Source organism: Trichoderma citrinoviride (genome assembly GCF_003025115.1).
Source record: "Trichoderma citrinoviride strain TUCIM 6016 unplaced genomic scaffold BBK36scaffold_3, whole genome shotgun sequence".
NCBI lineage: Eukaryota > Fungi > Ascomycota > Sordariomycetes > Hypocreales > Hypocreaceae > Trichoderma > Trichoderma citrinoviride.
In genome coordinates this window covers 2172834-2186328 of record NW_020194711.1, presented here as the reverse complement: position 1 = coordinate 2186328, position 13495 = coordinate 2172834, and the positions used below count along the sequence as shown (strand labels likewise).

Here is a 13495-nt window from a genome sequence, read left to right as displayed (position 1 = left end):
CAGTCAGCTGTGTGGCCCCTGGGAGCCGCCTTCTCGCTCTCGAGCTGGCCGTTATATACCGACACTTTATCCAGCATCGATCGATATACCATACATCCTCTCCATACACCCAATAGCCATTGACCATTCGATTTGCGTCCAAGACAATTGAACAACCAATCGCGCCCTTCTCTCACCAGCCTCGAACAGTACCGACAGACCGATCGACTATACACACAACTTGTACGATTGGATATCGAGGGGACTTTGCGTCGATAGCGCCTGGAGAACGTTAATATCTGAGGGGCCGACGAAGAACAAGAAGGAGGAGAAAGGGGAGAAAGAGAGGGAGAAGAGATAGAAGAACATCGAGTCAAATCATGATGGCGGGCCCACGCTCCATGCTGAGCGGCACCTCGGTCGTCTACGAGCGAAAGGTCGTGACGACGCACATCCGCACGTACAACTGGCCGCCTCTGCAGCTCAACTTTTGGATCTTCGTCATGCTGCTGTGCGCCTGCACCATCATTGGCGTCTTTGGAAGCTTCATCCAGATACAGAACCAGCTCGAGCTGCCCATTCCCTGGTAAGCAGCCCCAGAACTGTATCGCAAACAAATTGCTTGAAGACAACTGACAGCGAGTCCCCTCTCTCTCCCTTGCAGGTATTTTCCCTACTACATCACCGTCGGCGCCATCGCGATCCTCTTCATCTTCGGCATCTTCTGGCTCATCGCCCGCCGCCGCCTGCTGCCGGCCATTGTCATGATCGGGGCCTTCATGCTCTTCGTCCTGTGGCTCGTGGGCCTCGTCGTCGTCTCGCTCGAGCTCTGGGGGCCCAACGGCTCGATCCAGGACACCTGCGACCGCAACGTCTTCAAGCAGGACCCCAAGGGCCCCAGCCAGGAGACGCTGGCGTGGCTGCAGCAGAAGCAGATCTGCCAGTGCTGGGACCTAGTCTTTGCCATGGCCTTGACGGGGGCCATCTTTCTGTTCTGGGTCATGATTATGGCGTACCAGGTGTTTGCCAGGTCATGACACTGACGATGCCGATTTGAACAAGGGGACAATGGGAGGGGGAAGGGAATAGAAGGAGAGGGGAAATGATCGATATCCCTTTTTCTTTCCTCTTTTTCCTTTCTTTCTTTCCATCTGTCAATGCCGAGTGATGCAAGCTTTCGTCTGCCGGAACAAGTTGGTCACCAATAGCGAAGCCGAACAGTCTGAGCTTCAACCTCGATGGCCGGCCGATCACTCGGTGTTGACGAAACGAAACGAGGCACAGCATTGAGGAGCAAATTTCGGTATAATCGTGTCTTCATGCTGACGCCATGCTGCAACGGTCGTTATGGGGATATTCCTGGGTAATGTTGGATGATTTTGTAACGTTATACATGCATTATGAGCGGGGCGTTGGAAATCTGTTTTTGCTTGGCTGGAACCTCTCGGTTTTGTGTTTGGGCAACGTTATATCGGCGGTAGAACTTATTGCGATGGACGGATGGGGAGGGAGGAGAGTCTCTTTTTTTTCTTACTATCTGGGCCGAATATTAGAGTAATGGAGGCAATGATGCCGCCCACAGTGTGGTCTATGAATCAAAGGACTTGCATAGAAGGGCAGACGGATCAAGCAGACTGACCTGAGTTTATAGAGCAATGTATATACTACAATGATTCTCTTTCCATGCCAACTACTATCTTTGTGCTTCTATTTCACCCATCATTACATCAGTTTCCATCATGCTCTATGCTCCTCGGGAACCACAACGCTCAACAACTGTGTGTCCAAAACTTGGCCAGGAGGGCATAATCGTATCGGAGATCGAAACCAAAGAAGCTATGATGCAAGATCGGCATCAGAACCGCAAAACCACCAACGGCAACGATCTCCCTCCGAAGCCCCGATTTTCCCAATAAGCTTCCAGTCTAGATGAATGAATCTGTAACTCGGCTTCCAAGATATTTTTGGAAATATCCGTCCTTACGTAGCATTGCAATGCTTGTTCAACATGGGGTAAACTTGATCAAGCACACTATGACGTACGAGCAAAGCAGCGTTGTCCCTCTTGATTCGATGCCCGTCTTCTGTTGTGGAATGAGGCACAAGCTTCTTTGTGGGATTAAGCTATTCTGCTATTACCGAGTTTCGTCAGCTATGAGCTCAAGGCCCAGCTTGCCAGCCATGGCGTCAAAGGACAGCATCAATTGGATCCCGCATGAAGCTCCATGAAGAACGCCACCGATGAGGAGGCGGATTGGGGTATATAAAGGGCAACCTTGAGATCCTCTCCCTCCAGCTCTTCATTATCAAGTCAAGCAACAATCGAATCAACCCAATCTCTCGACACAATCTCTCGACACAATACAACATCTTTGAAATATCCCCCACCAACCTCTCTCAATCACAATGGATTTCGTCAAGAAGGCTATGGGCAAGTCCGGCGAGAACCAGAACGAGTCCTCGGGCATCCAGGGCAACCAGAGCACTCACGGCACCGCCCCTGCTGCTCCCCAGCAGGGCGGCCAGCAGGACGACTACGTCGACAAGGGTAAGCAAATCCAACTTCCGCTCTTCTCAAGAGGTACCCTCATATCATCAATGCATGAGCACCAAAGCTGACATATTGTGTGTTGCAGCCTTCTCCATGGGCGCCAAGCAGAGCGGCCACAACATCGATCGCAACACCCAGGAGAAGATCACGGATACGGGCCGTGGCATGTATGAGAAGGCCTCAGGGTAAGCATATACAAATCCCTAGCCTATGAAGAGATTGAAGGGTTTCTAATGCGGACTCCGGAATTTAGGAACCAGGTCGACCCCAAGTATTCCAACTAAGGGATGCTATCACGAGCTTACGAAACACTATTGTACAATAACGATAACGATAACAAATTGAATAATTACCTGGACGTTACCATTTACAATCCGTGACTTGTGATGTCTCTTCTATGTTATTCCTTTTATATCATGAGTAGCTTTGTCATATCCATATCCATCCATCTGCTGTACACTCTAATAGTCTCGCAATATCGTACAAAATAGCAGGAATAGCAGCCATATCTTCCTAAGGCGCCATTGCAATTGCTCCCGACTTTACATCGTCCTCCTCCACATCATCAACGTCCTCCGACATCCTCCCCAGCATCTGCCCATACGTGGGCTTAAACGGCCACCGCATCCACGCCTCCAGCAGCTCAATCCACTGCCCCTCGTTGATGCTCCTCGCGCTCAGCGACCCATGCCCCGTCAACGGCGACCCTCCGCGTTGAGCGTCTCGCAGGCTCGGCACCTCTGAAACGAGGTCGCCGAACCCGGGCCATAGGCTCTCCATCGCCTTGTGCGCCGGCAGGATCGTCTGGTTCCACCAGGACCGCAGCATAATGTCCGATATGTCGCCCGCGTGGTTGCTGTTGGGACCGATTTCTCGCAGGAGGGGATGCATCGCCTTGGGCTGGAGGTCAAGGAGGGCCGTCGGTGCGTTGGGAAAGAATTCTTCCGGCATGGCTGTCAGCGGCTCGTATTCTCGTCGGTCCCAGAGCAATGCTGGGGGTGACTGGCGGAATAGATGGTAGCCATCCCTCAGGACGTTGAACTCCATCCGCTGGTTCTTCTTCATGTTGTCGATTTTTTCATTCCAGGCCTCGTTGGCCTCTTTGAATGCCGCTGGATCCCCTGTCGCCATGGCAGATATTCTCTCGTGTTCTTGCAGCATCTCTAAATACATGCTAAAGTGGCTGGTCTCGTACTTTTTCCTGCTCCGAAGTGCCTTCAGTCGGTCGGGCAATAGCCCTATATGCTCCTCCTCATCAAACTCGCTTTCCAGCTCCTCCAGCTCCTTCTTGAAAGGCCGTGCAACCACTGGCACGTGGACTCCAGCCAGCTTCTTGCCCATAAGGTCTTTTGATTGTAGCGATTCCTTATACGTCTTCGACTCCCGTCCTTTAGGGACCTGGAGGCCTTTTGCTTGCATCCTGGCCAGGACATTGAGGCCGGACTCCTTGTTGATCCACTCGTCGCGGAGCGTGTGTCGATTCTCGGCTTCCAGCTCTTGTCCCGCGACTTCGTGAACCCACTCGCACGCCAGTTCGGCCTCAAAGGAGCCTCGCTTGCGACGGTTAATCGACTTGGGGATGAGGCGGCGCTTCTCGTCATCGTTGACCCACAGGAGCATGCGCACCATGCCGTATTTCTGGAACAAGGAAGACGACTTGATACTGGACATGAACTGGTAGATGACCATCGTGCTGATGCTGTCAAATCCGAGAAACGCCTTTTTCGGGAACGTGGACAAGTTGGCTGTGACTAGCAGCGTGTCGTTGCGTCTTGGCTCTGTTGCCTTGTCGGCGAGCACTTCTTGGTGAGAAAGCTTCGTCTGGATCATCTCAACGAGGTCCTTCCATATGATACCCGACTTTGGTATCAGCTGAACATTTTTTTTTGAAATGAGGTCCTCGAGAAATGGGCTGTATAGCTGAGCGTCAAGGTCCATCATGATGTGATTGCGTGGCTCCAAAAAATCGTGAAGTTTTCGACTCCAGAGCCCTACGCCAGGATTCAGATCAACCAGGTCGCATCCTCGATGACGCTCTAATGAAGTGCCCATGTAGTTAATGATATCATCTAGAAACCCAGTCAGTCGTTAGTCGTACCTCTCTTTATACATATAGCCCCTCCATCAACTCCCTTTCAACCCATGACTGAAGCGAAGGACAAGGAAACACATACCGCAAAGCCCTTGGCTCACAATATTCACCCTGTGAGGTTCTATAGCCTTAGGGGCGCTACTAGCTCTCTTGCCGCCTCTGCGATTCCATATGCCCGTCTGGAGAAGCTGCTGGGCGACGGGGCTTGTCGCTTTCAGCATCTCAGCAGACTTTGCCGTGGTCGCCACTGATCGAGCACATGTCGGTGCTGAGGGCTGGCGTAACAGCCACGCCACAGTCGTGCGTCTACTGACAAGGCGAGACGCCATGAGGGGATAAGAAAAATAAAAGAAACGCTGATGAATATGTTGTTATGCTGACGAAGAGAAGGGTTGCATGTAGCTGGAAAACATTGAAGTCATGGAGAATTCCAGGTGAGGCTCGGTGTGGCGGGGCCCTCACCGAAATTTTCACACTCGCTGACAATCCACACTTTTTGCTGGTTCAGCATCCCAACTTTGGATGGCCAGTCCATTACATCACCAGACAACCGATATGCTTCTATGTTAACGCGCAGATGATTGTGCGTGTCTGTAGTAGATGATTACTGTATAGACAGAATTGTACGCACAATGCCAGACCGTCTTCACCCCAAAACGAACCGCATTACAGAAGCCGCTGACGAGAACCCCATCAGCCATGATAAAGACTCAAGGAAAAGTAAGTGAATCGAATATAAACAGGTTCGTTTTCCATTTCTAGCAAGCCAGACGCATTACGTTTCCCAAATTCGACATTTATGTGCAAAGAGTGCCTAGATGCCCCTCGAACTCCTCAAAGCGCCGCTGTGCCATGTACTCCCTCTCCGTCCAAGACACGCCCATTGCCTAAGCTCCCTCGCTTCCAAACTCGTTTGTCCACTCGACCTGTTTCGCGATATCATCCTTAGACACTGTTGGATGTGAATCGGCCAAGGCTATCTCAAAATCTTGAAGGGTCACGTCCGGAGCCAGCAGTTCGTCTGGCTTGACATCGTCGTATGTCATCTCGATCTTCTCCGGGTCTCCTGGAGAGCAGGGCGTCAACATCCTCTTGCCATTTTTCATTACCTAGATAACATTAGCATCAGCAAGATCATACGAGCGGGTTATTCAGTAGGCTTTGAGAACGTACTGGCTTGAAATGAGTCGCTTGTAGAATTTTGCGAACAGGCCGCATCAGAGCGCTCTGAACAACGTTGGCGATATCACTGCCCGAGAAACCATCTGAGAGTGATGCCAGGGTGTTGTAGTCGCTCGGTTTCAGTGCAGTGTCCGTGTCTCCAATGGCAAGCTTGAACATCCGCGCTCGCCCATTTGCGTCGGGCAAGCCGATGTGAACGCGTCTTTGGAAACGACGGCGAATAGCCGCATCGAGCTGCCAGGGAATGTTGGTGGCCCCCAATACGAGGATGCCTTTGCTGTCGTTGCCAACACCGTCCATCTGCACGAGTATTTCCGTCTTGATACGTCGAGAAGCTTCGGATTCACCCTCGCCTCGGGGGCCGCAAAGAGCATCAATCTCGTCAATGAAGATGACAGACGGCTTGTTCTCTCTAGCCATGGAGAACAAGAGCTTGACGAGCCTGATGGCAGTTAGCGCCAGCACAACGCATGACATCGCATATGCGGTCGCGCAGCGGAACACTCACCGTTCACTCTCACCCATCCATTTGCTCACTAGATCCGAACTGCTGATACTGAAGAACGTGCTGTTTGCCTCCGTAGCCACGGCCTTGGCCAAATAACTCTTTCCGGTTCCTGGGGGGCCGTACAGCAGGATGCCCTTCCACGCCTGTCGCTTGCCTTGGAACAGGTTCGGGAACTTGATGGGCAGCACGACGGCCTCCTTCAACGTCTCTTTGGCGCCCTCCAAGCCAGCAATGTCCTCCCACCGCACGTTTGGCCGCTCCTGCAGGATGGCTCCCGACAGCGCATTGCGGAGCTTCTTGTTGTCCTCGTCCTCTGCCGCCGGCTTCGCCTTGCCGCCTGCGCTGGATCCATTGGCCCCCATGGGCGTCTTGCCGCCCGTGGCGTTGCCTTCGCTCTCGGTCTGCAGGAACTGCTTCAGCTTCTCGGCCCGGTCCAGGTACGTGGCCATCTTCTCCTGCATGGTGGCCTTGATGGCCTTGTTCTTCTCCCACTTGAGGGCCTTGACCCACAGCTCCATCGACGACATGTACAGATCGAAGGCCTGTTGGTATTCCTTGTCGTTGTCCGCTTTGATGGCCTTTTGGACCTCGGCGATGGCCCGGTCTCGGAAGTTGACGGACATGATGGCGGTCTTTGTCTTGTAGTCTCGTCTGTTGTTTAGGTAGAAGGACGATGATGCAACGAGACCGAGGCACCAGGTTTAGTCTCGGAGAGACGAGACTCGAGGCCCGAGGCAATAGATGCCGTTTGTCACTTGTAAGCCGCCCTCGTGGGATCGATCGCGCCGTCGGTCGAGTTGAGCTGGTCACCAGAGAAAGAGGGCGGAATACCAGCTGGGCAAGATGATGCTATAAACAGGAACTGGATACATGAACGTATCACAGGCAGAACCAAAACATGGGCTGTACCTGCGCTAACTGACCGCTGGCGGGGTAACATTCTTATGTCTGTAACGGGGCTGCAGTTTGCTGAGACTTATGTTAGCGGGGCGTCACCGGTTCAAGTTCCAAGTTGACTCTAGCACTTTGTCAAGCAAGATTAGGCTGATATTGACGTTGAACCAAAGCAGGCGTTCAACTTGAAGGTTCAGATCAGCAGAATAAGGCTTGAGTCTCAACCATGGCCGAGGTCCAGGCCAAGCTGCAGTCCCTTTCCGAGGAGTATCAGAAACTTCAGCAGGGTGAGTATCTGGACCTGAAGCCATCCCTGCTGCGGCCAGCCATACCCCCTTCGCCGTCTCCTACAGCTGATTCTCATTGTATTGCTACCAGATCTCCAAAACACAGTGGCTTCACGCCAAAAGCTGGAGGGCCAGAGACAGGAGAACCTCGGAGTGCAAAAGGTTGGCAATATGTCCCAGCCCCCTAATGTTGAACAGGCCCAGGGGTTATGAGAGTTGACACACCCCAAAGGAATTTGAAAACATCGGCGACGATGAGATCATCTACAAGTTGGTAGGACCTGTCTTGCTCAAGCAGGAAAAGTTTGAGGCCGAGAGCACCGTCAAGGGCCGGCTGGACTTTATTGGGAGCGAAATGTCAGTCACTTGCTATCCACATGTGGCCTTCACAGCTAACTGATCTCATTTTATAGCACAAGACTGGAGGGACAGATCAAGGAGACTCAGGCCAACATCGAGAAGAAGAAGACTGAGATTATTCAGATCCAGGCGGGAGCGCAGGCGGCCGTTGGCGGACAATAGACAGCGAACCACATTGTAAATCAAACACAAAGCTACTCAGCATCGCAGCTAATAACACCTCAATCTCAAGCTCGCCAGGGCACCCAGTGAAGATACTCGAATAATTGCAGAGGAATATACAGTAGGTAGTAACCGCTTGCCTGTGACGCCCCCCTTTTAGCATTTGCCCGCGACACGGCACTATATCTCCCTAGCCTGAACATGCAACTAAACCTTGCTGTTATTTCCCCAACTTCTCTAGCGGTTCTGCCCCGCCATACTGATTGTGCTTGGAGGGACCTGACGTTGAACGTGTAATCCTGCTTACTTCATATTCCAAGCTTCCCAGCAACACAGCACCAACATTATTCTTCTGCCTGCCAGGCAGCTCCTTTTCTCCGCGGTTCTCTCTACACCGTATCTCACGATCATGAACCAGTGTCTTTAAAAAGCCCAGGCCTTGCAGAGGAGACGCCTCTGGTTTATTCTTGAGGGCCATCTTCGTCGCAACCATGGAGGCTCGTCCAAATATGACGCCGAGCCGGCCGCAGAGCATTGAGGAGCTCGTGGCTCAGGCCGAGAACTTTGTCTTCAACGTCAACATCGCCATGAAGCACTGGATACGCACCGCAGATACGCTATATCAGGAGGTACGAGCAGTTGCCCTGCTACCGTATCGGTTCACGCGCTGACATGACTCAAAGGCATCCTTTGCTCTGTCAGATGGCGACTATGGACGAGCCTACAAGATGCTGTATCGACACTCCGTCCTGGTCCTCAAATACCTGCCCACCCATCCGCATATGAAGGACCCCGAAAATAAAAAGGCATACAAGCTGCTGTTGAAGCGCATCGATCGCGTCATCGAAAGCCTTGAGCAACTGAAGCCCGGAATCGAGAACGCGTACAAAGAATGGGAGCGCACAGCACCGTCCGCCGCCGCCGCCGCCGAACGATACAAGAAGCAGGCCTCATCGAGCTATGCTAGCTTCGCAGCTCAAGACCCTAGCCTCAGTGGAAAAGCAAGGATTCTAGATGCGGCAGAGCATCAAGATCTGGCAGTGGATCTGGCACAGCAAGAGCTGAGCCGGCGAGAGCGAGATAAGCGTACGAGCAAGCATAGCAGCGTTTGGGATGCGCGGATACCAAAACAGCATGGCTACGAAGAGAGGCGAGTCACGGAGAATAGAGCATCACAGTTCGACGATGGCGATCTCCGCAGACAAATGGAGGCAACACGGCGGACACTCGACATGGCACAGGAGCGCAGAGATATTGACGCAGCACTGGCCGGCTACGAGCAAACTCCCCCGGTAACCACCACGAACTACTATTACCCATCCCTTTCCAGACCGAGGCCCGTCGAGTACGAACAAAACCACTACTCGTCATCGAGGGAGGCCCAACCTGCCAGACCGCCCAAGGAGCATTTCGACCGACCTCCCTCGCTGAAGGACGACAGAGACGATATTTCAACGCCTATGCTCCCGCCCCAAGTGCCCCGTAAGACTCGGCCTGACGACCATCAACAGCCAGATGCCACTTCACGGCTGTTGGTTAATGCCAACCAGCCTCCTTTGCCACCCAAAAGCTCTGTCGAAGCACCTCAAACAAAGAAAGAGCGTCTCGCCTTCAAGCCTGGAGGCTACCTTGAAAATGGCGATCCCATTCGGTCGATTTTCCTCCCCAGCAGCCTGCGCGCAAGATTCCTCGAAATCGCCGCGAAGAACACGGCAGCCGGGTTAGAGACGTGTGGTGTCCTTTGTGGAACGCCCATCAACAACGCCCTCTTTGTTCGCTGCCTCCTCATTCCAGATCAGAAATCGACTCCCGATACTTGCGAAACGGAAAACGAGAGTGCTCTGTTCGATTACTGTATGAGCGAGGACCTGCTGATGCTGGGCTGGATCCACACGCACCCAACGCAGACGTGCTTTATGAGTTCTCGCGATCTCCACACACATGCGGGATATCAAGTCATGATGCCTGAAAGTATTGCCATCGTTTGTGCGCCGCGATACAACGAGTAAGCTAAGAGAACCACCCGAACTAATAGTACTCTGACTGACTGACTCTGGGTACAGGCATGGCATCTTTCGACTCACCCATCCTCCGGGATTGGATCACATCCTCAACTGCAGTCGCACAGAGACCTTTCATCAGCATTCCATCGACAACCTCTACAGAGAGGCATATCACCCGGAGGGGCACGTGTACGAGAGCGATAAGATGCCTCTGCAAGTCGTCGACCTACGGATGAGATGAGGAATCACTAAACTTGAACGCAGTACTTGACTGCAGAGCATGACCAAGAGCACAAAGGCGTGCTATGGAATTTAGTGAAATATGCTGGAAATTCCAACACTGAACTGCACCGCATCGACATTTTAGAAGACCGAGACCACGACATCTACAAGCATGCGGGAGCACATGCAGGACGGAAGTCAAGGGTCGAGCTGAGCAACCCTTGGCCGATAATGCGCATGCAGCGCGTCTAGACGCATCCTCCCATGCAAATACGCGTCGGAAGGCTTCGACGTGGGACCGCGGCCATGCTAGGCGGCTCCTTACTTCATACCGCGCGCCATTCGATCTATGATGCGAACAGGGACAAGACGCCGGAAATTTGACGAAACTTACTGAGAAACTTATGTATGACTGGTGACGTTCGGTGTACGGCTCACCGAGATCTGCGGGCTGCAAAGATGCTCTGGTATGTGTGGCCTTGAGCTTGAGGTTGGTCTTGCCTCCAAAGTAGTCCACAGAGCACCAGCGAGGACATACCAGGACCACTCCTCTACGAATGGGCTCAAAATAATATCATAGCAACTCATTAGTACTTTGTACGAGAACCTGAATGGAAAATATCCACATATCGAAGTATCCCGCTTGAGGAAGGCAGTCTAAGCTTGGGTCATCTTGACTACGAACCGCAAACATGTAAATCGACCTCTAATATCAACCTAACCAAGATGACTCGCACCCTGGTGTACTCAACAAAATACGGTCTTGACAATACTCACCGTGGATGGTGACTTGATGTCACGACGAGACACCAGAATGATAATTTTCGTGCTATATCGACCGATCTATGAATGTACTGGTAATAGGATTCGCCTCGGCCACATCACGATCCTCTAGCTCCCGTCGCTCGAATCCCGATGATCGATTTGGTCCATGCCTTTCATTTTTTCATTATCAATTCCAAATCCTCCATGACGAGGGGTGTACCACTCTGGTTAGTCGGTCTCAGTTGCGATGGCCTCTCTGTTGCCAACAAACACGCTCATGCAGGGTAAGGAAGGGTTGCACGGCTCCAAGCCCTCTTGAACACTACTACTATCTATCTGCTAATACTGCGTCCAAGACTACGAGCATTCTATACAATCAAGTGAAGGGTACAAACGTATACCTCAAAGTTCTTTTCCGTACAAGTACCGCCAACAGCAGCCAAACGTTGTTGCACTGCATCGTGCATACGGGGTCCCCTCCTCAGCAGCAGCAGGGGCGAAGCATCTCGACCGCATTAGGCGTAGCATCACCAGTTTTCAGCTGGCATTGAGCATGGTGGGGATCCGGCAAAAGGAAAAGGGAGCCAATCTCAGCGGACGGCAACTTTACAACCTGGGCGGCTACTTTTTCGTCACTTGGAGTACTGGAAGTGAGCGATCTGCTGGCAAATCCGAGTTTGGCGCCTATTTTATATATGCATGTCTTAGACAACGATGTTCAGCCAAACGCAGAAGACCGGGGCTTGCCTAGCGGAAGAAGACGGACGGCAGACTGGACTTCGCCCGCCCGCCCGCTATCTCCATGGGCCGCTTGGAGCTTGAGAGGGCTTGGATTGGCCGATTCGCACTGGAAGCCATCTGCATGTTTTGTCGCAGCGCATGAAGCCTGCGGTGGTTTTGGTTACTAGTAGTGCGTGAGCAGCTCTCAACTACCCAGCAGGCAGACAAGGGGGGGGGAAGCAAAGCAGCAAACCGAAAGAGAAAGGTTTTCAGCTTTCCGTGTGCTGTGGAGAGAGGGTGAAGCAGCGTGAAACACAGTTTCGTACGACTATGCGTCTTGATCAGCTCTTTTTCGTTTCACAGCTCCTTGTCGGCTATTACGATGATCTTCCAGCCACCGGGTTCTGAAAAGCTGATGAACTTCAATGTTTGAGGCGGTCTGACGTTGACTCGCTATACTCCAAAGAATCATCAAGGTGGTCCATACGAAAGCAAATCAGATCCTCCAAGGGTATCGTATCCGCAGCCACCAACCAGCCTAGCGGATTCGGCATATTCAGGTGGACGGCGGCCGACCTGATCCTTGCCGGACCAGCTTGACGGCGCGCCAATCTGGGTAGTATCTGGACTGAGATGGGGGTGGGTCGAAGGAGTTGACTGCATCCAACAAAGTACCGATTCATATGACGATTCGCCCATCGATATGAGGACAAGCAGTGTACGGACGACGCGCTTCTATTAGTCCTACGTGTCAGACATTGCGAGCTGAGGAGCGTGCGGACTACCTTAGCTCGACGAGCTGATAATAACGGAAGAAGAGGAAGAGGACGCCGCTGGATGGATCCGAATCGCTCAATATGCGTTACAGGCTGCTGCTTTGCCATGGGCACTGTCAATTCTCCCATCGGTGAGTGTAACCCGACGACACCACAGCAAGGTTGGAGACAAGGGCTCTTTTTCTTCCCGGGAGACCCTCTTCCTCTAAATGACACTCATAGCCAGAGCAAAAGTCTACTCAGCCATGATACCCGGTCCTCTCCGTATGCATGTCTTACCCTGACATACAGGCCTTCTCCAATGGGGGACGGCTGAGAGGGGGGGAAGTGGTTCTTGTACGAAGTAGTATCAGCCTCTCCTGTCCCCTTGTACGCCGTATGGGGCCAGACATATCGCAGCTTTCACGGCTGTTGCATAGGTGCAGGTGCCACACCGTGCGTGAGCTCACCAGCTGCCGCTGTCACTCGCCATTCGTTCTCTCTCATCTCCAGTCCTGTAGTAGTACTGCGTTGCTACAGTTCCCAAGGGTCGATCTCAGAAAGTCCTCGTTCAGCCCCAGGCGGCGGCCCGAGCCCTCCCTCTCACTGGCTCATTGGAAGCTGTCTATTACTCTGCATACCCTATCAGGCCTTGTTTGTCTGCCAGTCGCGGCTAATGCTGTCTGTCTCTGTGTGGCCTTGTCACTTATGGCAAGGGGAAGCATGCACAGCATTAGTCTCTTCTCTTAAGATTGATGGTAAATAAAAGCTGGTGGAACGCCCCCAGCTGCACGAGCTCCTCTGCTCTCTCTTGCACACTTCCTCTGCTGCTCCTCTGGTTTCCTCTTTCTTCTTCTTCGATACCCGGCCGGTAGTCTACAAAGACACTCCGTCCACCATGAGTTTCAGCAAGGACACAAGCTACTCCAACGGCAATCATGCCGTCGTCGAGCACCCCGGCGGCCCTGTTGCAAAGGGCCCAAAGAAGACCAAGCCGGTCAAGCATGGCGGTCTG

General features: G+C 52.6%; 6 protein-coding genes across 6 annotated transcripts; 4 read left to right on the top strand and 2 right to left on the bottom strand.

Annotated features, from left to right (window-relative positions):
• Positions 1–380: 380 nt before the first annotated feature.
• On the top strand, positions 381–1016 carry BBK36DRAFT_1166920 (hypothetical protein; the record flags this gene model as incomplete). The annotated part of the gene is made up of 2 exons (XM_024894981.1): positions 381–565; positions 644–1016. The coding sequence occupies 2 exons, from the start codon at positions 381–383 to the stop codon at positions 1014–1016; spliced, it is 558 nt and encodes a 185-aa protein (XP_024752369.1).
• Positions 1017–2385: 1369 nt separating this feature from the next.
• Positions 2386–2814, top strand: BBK36DRAFT_2418 (hypothetical protein; the record flags this gene model as incomplete). Its single annotated transcript, XM_024897979.1, has 3 exons — positions 2386–2527; positions 2616–2715; positions 2784–2814. The coding sequence occupies 3 exons, from the start codon at positions 2386–2388 to the stop codon at positions 2812–2814; spliced, it is 273 nt and encodes a 90-aa protein (XP_024752368.1).
• A 229-nt stretch (positions 2815–3043) lies between these two features.
• BBK36DRAFT_1113706 (S-adenosyl-L-methionine-dependent methyltransferase) lies at positions 3044–4951 on the bottom strand (the record flags this gene model as incomplete). Its single annotated transcript, XM_024889943.1, has 2 exons — positions 3044–4599; positions 4705–4951. The coding sequence occupies 2 exons, from the start codon at positions 4949–4951 to the stop codon at positions 3044–3046; spliced, it is 1803 nt and encodes a 600-aa protein (XP_024752367.1).
• A 536-nt stretch (positions 4952–5487) lies between these two features.
• BBK36DRAFT_1134648 (vacuolar sorting protein) lies at positions 5488–6972 on the bottom strand. The gene is made up of 3 exons (XM_024892376.1): positions 6313–6972; positions 5796–6246; positions 5488–5731 (listed from the first exon to the last, which is right to left on the bottom strand). Exons 1-3 carry the CDS (start codon positions 6933–6935, stop codon positions 5510–5512), a joined length of 1296 nt encoding a protein of 431 aa, XP_024752366.1. The 5' UTR covers positions 6936–6972; the 3' UTR covers positions 5488–5509.
• A 369-nt stretch (positions 6973–7341) lies between these two features.
• Positions 7342–8020, top strand: BBK36DRAFT_1134647 (Prefoldin beta-like protein). Its single transcript, XM_024892375.1, has 4 exons — positions 7342–7493; positions 7585–7655; positions 7726–7850; positions 7907–8020. The coding sequence occupies exons 1-4, from the start codon at positions 7433–7435 to the stop codon at positions 8013–8015; spliced, it is 366 nt and encodes a 121-aa protein (XP_024752365.1). The 5' UTR covers positions 7342–7432; the 3' UTR covers positions 8016–8020.
• A 462-nt stretch (positions 8021–8482) lies between these two features.
• BBK36DRAFT_1192915 (hypothetical protein) lies at positions 8483–10024 on the top strand (the record flags this gene model as incomplete). The annotated part of the gene is made up of 2 exons (XM_024896787.1): positions 8483–8644; positions 8699–10024. The coding sequence occupies exons 1-2, from the start codon at positions 8507–8509 to the stop codon at positions 10022–10024; spliced, it is 1464 nt and encodes a 487-aa protein (XP_024752364.1). The 5' UTR covers positions 8483–8506.
• Between the last annotated feature and the right edge of the window lie 3471 nt (positions 10025–13495).